Source organism: Coenobita brevimanus, chromosome 117 (genome assembly GCF_032717465.1).
Source record: "Coenobita brevimanus isolate Jiangsu-jjx chromosome 117, ASM3271746v2, whole genome shotgun sequence".
NCBI lineage: Eukaryota > Metazoa > Arthropoda > Malacostraca > Decapoda > Coenobitidae > Coenobita > Coenobita brevimanus.
Genome location: NC_137070.1, coordinates 6778435 through 6784744, shown reverse-complemented (window position 1 = coordinate 6784744; position 6310 = coordinate 6778435). Strand labels below are relative to the sequence as shown.

At 53.2% G+C, this 6310-nt stretch overlaps 1 protein-coding gene across 1 annotated transcript; it reads left to right on the top strand.

The window, feature by feature from the left end:
- Window positions 1–3371: 3371 nt before the first annotated feature.
- LOC145418951 (histone H2A-like) lies at window positions 3372–3740 on the top strand. The gene has a single exon (XM_080287205.1). The coding sequence runs from the start codon at window positions 3372–3374 to the stop codon at window positions 3738–3740; it is 369 nt and encodes a 122-aa protein (XP_080143331.1).
- Window positions 3741–6310: the final 2570 nt, after the last annotated feature.

Genomic DNA, 6310 nt, shown 5'->3' with positions numbered 1-6310 from the left:
CAACAAACAACAAACAAGGCGGGTGATGAGTCTGTTGCTTGGCCAGGCCAGTCCTCACCATGCCCGACTCGAGAGCGACTTCGTCAACCTCTGCTCACGCCTGCGACCCGTTGAGGGGGGCACCTACTAGCAGATCACAGTCGCCGGGAGCCGAGAAGATCGTGGGGACCGTGAATTGGTTCAACGTGAAAGCTAGGTACGGATTCATCAAGCGCCAGGACACCGGTGCTGATGTTTTCGTGCACAGTTTTGGGATCGTTGCACCAAATTCACGGCACCTCCAACGCTCTCTAGCCGAGGGTGAGACGGTGGAGTTTCGTCTCTCTCAGTCTTCCAGAGGTCCTGTGGCTAAGGATGTCTCTGGGCCGGGAGGTGTTGCTGTGCAGGGCTCTGCCTATGCACGGCGACGCCCCACGGCCTGCAGGCGCCGGCCTAAGGGTCCTGGAAGCTCTGGGGAGATAAACACCATTGTTGCGATGTGTATCGCTACTGCAGAAGCTTTTTGTGGGGGTGACAAGGTGGCTTTGCGCGTTCTCCTCCCTCAGATTTTTGAGGAGAACGGGCTGCCACGCCTTGCCATTCCCCGGAGCTTTGCTGGCGATGCAGTATCGGCCCCTCGTCAGAAGCGCCAGGCCCGGCAGCTGCAGTCACCACGACCCCGCAGTACACCGCGGAAACGGCTGCAGCTTGATGCCCCTCTCAACAGGGCAACTGGCTCTACCCTGATCATCGACCCGGAACCGACAATGGACATGGAAACTGGATCCACCATCGCCAAGGTCCACCCCCCACCGTCAGCAGCCGAGGGAGAACTGGCCGTTTCTCCCGTCCCTTCTGTCCACCTGGACGTTGAGGGCCCTCCTTCCTCGGTGCCTCCATCTGCTGCTGGGAGTTTGGTGGATCTTCCTATACGTGCTGCATCTGCATCTCCTGTTGCCTTACGTTCTTCTTCCCCATCTCTTCCACCTAGCAAGAAGAAACGGAAGGGCAAGGGCAAGCGTAGGAGCAAGGGCGACCTTCCATCTGTTGCCCAGCATATTGCTGACGCCCTTCCGCCCATCGATGCTTCGACGGCCGCCCACCTGGCCTCAGCTACTGACTCTGATCTTCAGGAGATGCTCCTTGATCTCTTTACCCCTGCTGATCCTGATGATCCTTGAGCTCCGATATTCCGCCAGCTGTATGTCGACCTTAGGGAGGCATACCTTGATCAGTCCATCTCTGCTGACCTGGAATCTCGTTTGTTTGCTTCCCTGGCTCACGATCCGCCTCGTTCTGCTGTACTGGAGTACATTGTCACTCGTTTGCTCTCTTAAGAGCCGCCTGTTTATTTATTTACTTTATTTCTTTTTTTTTCTTTTTTCACACTATTTCTGTGACGGGCTCTTGTTTGCCCGTGTCATCACCTAGTGGGGCAAATATTCAAAAAAAAAAAAAAAAAAAAAAGGCGGGTGACGGACTCGCAGTCCACCTCTCGCCGAGGCAACACCTCCACCGCTGTTCCCGGCGGGACCAGCTCTCCACAGCAGCCGCACCAGCCAAGGGGCGGGCCTGTCCTCTCCACCATCGGGAGTGCCCTGGTCAGCCCACCAGGAGATGTAGGCCGTCCGCCCTTTCCATGGCCGACCGCCATTCCTCCGACACTACCTTGACCAGGGTTGTGCCCTACGTGTCCACCGGGACCGGGCCTACCCTCCACGCCACCACCTGCTGCTGTGGAGAGCTGGAGCGAGTCAGATGGGGGTTGAGGGCAGAGTTTGGGACTTCCACCTGAGCTTCGGCGCCCTTACCATCGGCGCCGTTTTGTACATCGCTCTCTCGTCCCTCTCTGCCCTCTGTTTAACATCCGAGCAGCCAGTCGCATTCCATCACCGAGTCGTTTGGGGGTTCGACCTGAGTATGCCGGCGCCCTCTCCATCGGCGCCGCGCTGTCTACCGCTCTCCCCCTTGCCTCCTTGATCATCGGGTTGTTTCCATCGCCGCCTCGTTCCCTTCCTCTGCCGCCCTTGCCCTGTCTGCACGTCTTCGTCCCTGCTTTGCTCCTAAATAGGAGCTTGTTTTATGCATTTTCGCCTGACGGGCTCTTTGTTTGCCCGTTCCCCACCATGCTATGGGGAGAATATCCCACCAACCAACCAACCGGCGGGTGACGACTCCCTCCAGAGCAGCCATGGCAGCAACACCCGTTCTTCCCACGCCTTCTACACCCGCTTCGGCCTTCGACCCGTTGAGGGGGGCCACCACAGGCAGGGAGCAGCCACCACGAGCCGTTACCATCACGGGGACTGTGAAGTGGTACAACGTGAAGGCGGGGTACGGATTCATCCGGCACCAGGACACCGGCGCCGATGTATTCGTGCACCGCCTGGGGATCGTTGCTCCCGCTTCACCACGTCTTCAACGCTCGTTAGGCGAGGGCGAGACGGTGGTCTTCACTCTCCACCAGACACCGAAGGGTCCTGAGGCTAAGGACGTCACCGGGCCGGGAGGTGCAGCCGTGCAGGGCTCTGCCCATGCACGGCGGCGCCCCACGGCCCGGGGGCGCCGGCCCAAGGATCGTCGATGTACTGGGGAGATTGACACCATCGTCAGCATGTGCATCGCAACGGCGAGTGCTTTCTGTGGCGGTGACAAGGATGCGTTGCTTATTCTCCTCCCCCAGATCTTTGAGGAGAATGGCCTTCCGCGCCTTGTCATCCCCCAGAGCTTCGCCCGTGGTGCACGGACAGCCCCTCGTCAGGAGCATCGTGCCCCCAAGCTGCAGCCTTCCCAGCCCCGCACAACACCGCGCAAAAGGCTGCAGCTCGATGCTCCTCTGAACACATGGACTGCCTCTATCGCCACCACTCCTGCTCAACCCATGGAGACCTCCACCACCACCACCACCGACAGCCACAGGGAGCCTCCTACACCCCAGCCACAGTGTGCAGCCGATCAGCCAAACCACCAAACCACCACGCAACCCTGTGCCTCTCCACCAACACCCACGAAAGCACAGAGGAAGCGTAAGGCTGCAGAAACCGACACCTCCCAGACATCCACTACACCATCAACGCCAGAGACGGAGAAGCCTGTTACCGCCGATGACGTCGCCAAGATCGACAAGTACCTCACCCAGAACGCCGACGACATAGTGAACACCGTCCTTAAGAACATCCAGCTAAGCAGGAACATGACTTTGTTTAAAAACCCGACAAAGCAATTTCATTTGCAAAACACCTAATCAGCCCATTTCCCCGACCGGGCTAATGTATGGCCCGGCCTGCACTACAGGTGCAGGAAATCTTAGAACGAACGAACGAACGGCGGGTGACGCATTAGTCTTCTCCTGAAGGTCCTACTCAAGCGACGACGACGAAGATTATACTACCATGTCCGGACGTGGCAAGGGAGGCAAGGTGAAGGGAAAGTCCAAGTCCCGATCTAGCAGGGCTGGGCTCCAGTTCCCCGTCGGCAGGATCCACCGTCTCCTTCGTAAAGGCAATTACGCCGAGCGTGTGGGTGCTGGTGCCCCCGCCTACTTGGCTGCAGTCATGGAGTACCTAGCAGCTGAAGTGCTTGAGCTGGCTGGCAACGCAGCCCATGACAACAAGAAGACTCGTATCATTCCCCGTCACCTGCAGTTGGCTATCCGTAATGACGAGGAGCTCAACAAGCTCTTCTCTGGCGTCATCATCGCCCAGGGAGGTGTCCTGCCTAACATCCAGGCTGTGCTGCTCCCCAAGAAGACAGAGAAGTAAACACTTCCAAGAAATTCTTCTTCTTCTTCACCTCCATCGGCTCCTTTAGGAGCCACATTCGTTTCTTGAGAGAGAATAGACTTTGGCATTGCCCAACATCATCTTTGTGTATGGATGAATGTGTTGGTATGTATGTGTCTGTCTGTTTCTATGTGGTATGAGTTGAATGCTGGCATATGTCTGTGGCTATTTTTATGTTCGGTTGGATGTAAGAAGCTACTGACATCAGTGAAGGTCGATTAATAATATTATTATTCCCACTACTACATAGCGTCTTGTCCCGTTCCCAACTGCACCTAAATAATACTGTACTGTATAATTATGCCTCCTAAATAAATGCCTGGCCGGGTGGATGAATGAAAACACAGGTGATGATGGCTATTCTCCCACCATCGAAGGAATGGACAAAGTCGTTCAGTGACAGAGGATATGGTGATGTATACAACAGTATATATATTATCCGTGTGGTGACGACCATGGTGGATTTAACACCCCGAAATAGCAATAATGGTAATAATGAAGAAAATACTATTCATTCATTTCTCTCGTCATTAGTAGTATTGCAACAACTAGTTACTACAAAATCAAAAAAAAAAAAAAAAATACCACCACCATCTATCTCTCCATCCATCCATCCATCCATCATCATCATCATCATCAAGATTAATAATAATATTAAAAATCATCATCATCAGCTGCAGCAGCCATCGAACTGCAAGCTCCGGTAGAGGCCTGCATAGTGAAACTGTTGGGAGGCGAGTGTCAGCCACCTTTTTTGTTGTTGTTGTTTATAGATATTCTCCTCCTTTAGAGGAGACCGAGCCTTCGTAATTGGCCCGGTCAGTGTGCTTGTCGGAGAGGAGAGAGAGGAAGAAGAGCAGGGGAAGGTGATGGGATGAAAGATAGAGGGATGATCATTGCTTAAGGTGGAGTGACATTCTGCACAAGTCGGATGAAGGTATTCAGTGGTGTTTGTCTGATGAGGGCAGCTCCTGCAGCATCTAAGACGTGCCGTGGGTAGGCTGATTGCTCGTTGGGTGGAATGTCTGGGTCGGGGAAAGTTCTGCCAGCTCTGAGTATGTTCGTGGCAGGGCATTTTAGCAAGTAGTGTAAAAGTGGGAATGGTGAGACTGTGTTGCAATGTTTACATGTACAGTATTGTTCGGTGACTAGATGGGGGGGCGGGCGGTGTCCAAGTCGTAGCCTTCTAATGTGTGAAAGAGTATAGCTGTTTCCTTTTTTGGGATATACTAGGGGTGAGTAATTTGTTGCGGTTGCGTACCATGTGGCAGTTGGTGATCCTTGGTTTACGCAGGCTTCGTGATCAGCTTGGTTCAGTGCTGATGCTTTGGATTTAATATGTTGCTTGACTTGAGTGAGACTTGGTGTGACATAGATGTCGATGTGGGGGCGGTTGGTGGCCTGTTTGGCAGCGTGGTCTGCTTTGTCATTGCCCCTCAGGCCTACGTGACTTGGGATCCAATGGATTATGATGGTTTGATTGTTGGCGGAGATTTGATGTGCAGTGTTAATGATTGCACTTGAAATTTTTATGTTGTCATGTCGGTCTGGGTTGCGCAGTACTTGTATTGCAGAGAGGGAGTCGGTGTGGATGATGATGGTAGGCGATGCTGTGGTGTTTTTAGCATCAATTAGGGCTTGGCGAATGGCTATTAGTTCAGTGGCAAGGGTTGAAGCGCCGTCTGTGATTCTCCATGAAGCTGTTTTGTTTCCACAGATAAATGCGGCTCCTGCTCTTGGTGGATTGACAGATCCGTCAGTATAGTAGGTGGTGGAGTTAGGGGGGGTAAGGTTTGCAATTCGTTCTAAGCTGATCTGGCGAAGTTTTTCGGTGGGAGTATGCGATTTGGCGGATGAATGAGGAGTAATTAATTTGAAAGGGGGGGGGGCCCATGGGGGAGGCTGACGGTAATCAGGGTCGGGTATGTCAGGTTCGTGTTGTATGGCAGTGTCTAGATTGAAGAGTCTGATGGCTTTGACGGAGTTGTGAGTCCAGTTATGTTTTAGTAGGTCAGGGTGGAGGTTGATATTGGCTCGGACTCGTCTTAGGGGGGGGAGAGATGTCGTATTGTGAGCGAGTTTTGCTATGACTCCTGCTGCTCTGGCCTTTATTCTGTATTGTATGGCTTCTAGTCCACACTCCATTCGGAGATTGCAGAGGCGCGTCCATTTTGGTGAGTTTGTCATTGTGCGTAGAGCTTCATTTTGTATGATTTCGAGTTTCTGGATTAGGGTGGAGTTTGCGCCGACAAGTATAGGTGCGCAGTAATCAATGACGGAGCGGATGGCTTGAATGTAGAATAGTCTGAGGACACTGTAGGAGGCTCCTTTACTTTTGCCTGCGAGGGATCTGAGAGCGCTAAGTCTGAGTTGAGTTCTTTCTCTTAAGTAGCAGACCTCGGTTTGGAATGATAGTTTGGAGTCAATCCATACACCGAGATAGAGATGGCAGTTTACATACTCGATTGAGTTGTAACCGAGATACAGGGGGCGAGAGGGGGTGTTCATGCCGAGTGCTAGTGCTTTTGTTTTTCGGGAATTGATAGAAA

Coding starts and splice junctions, on each gene's coding strand:
- LOC145418951 (XM_080287205.1), top strand. CDS start 3,372: ATGTCCGGACGTGGCAAGGGAGGCAAGGTGAAGGGAAAGTCCAAGTCC.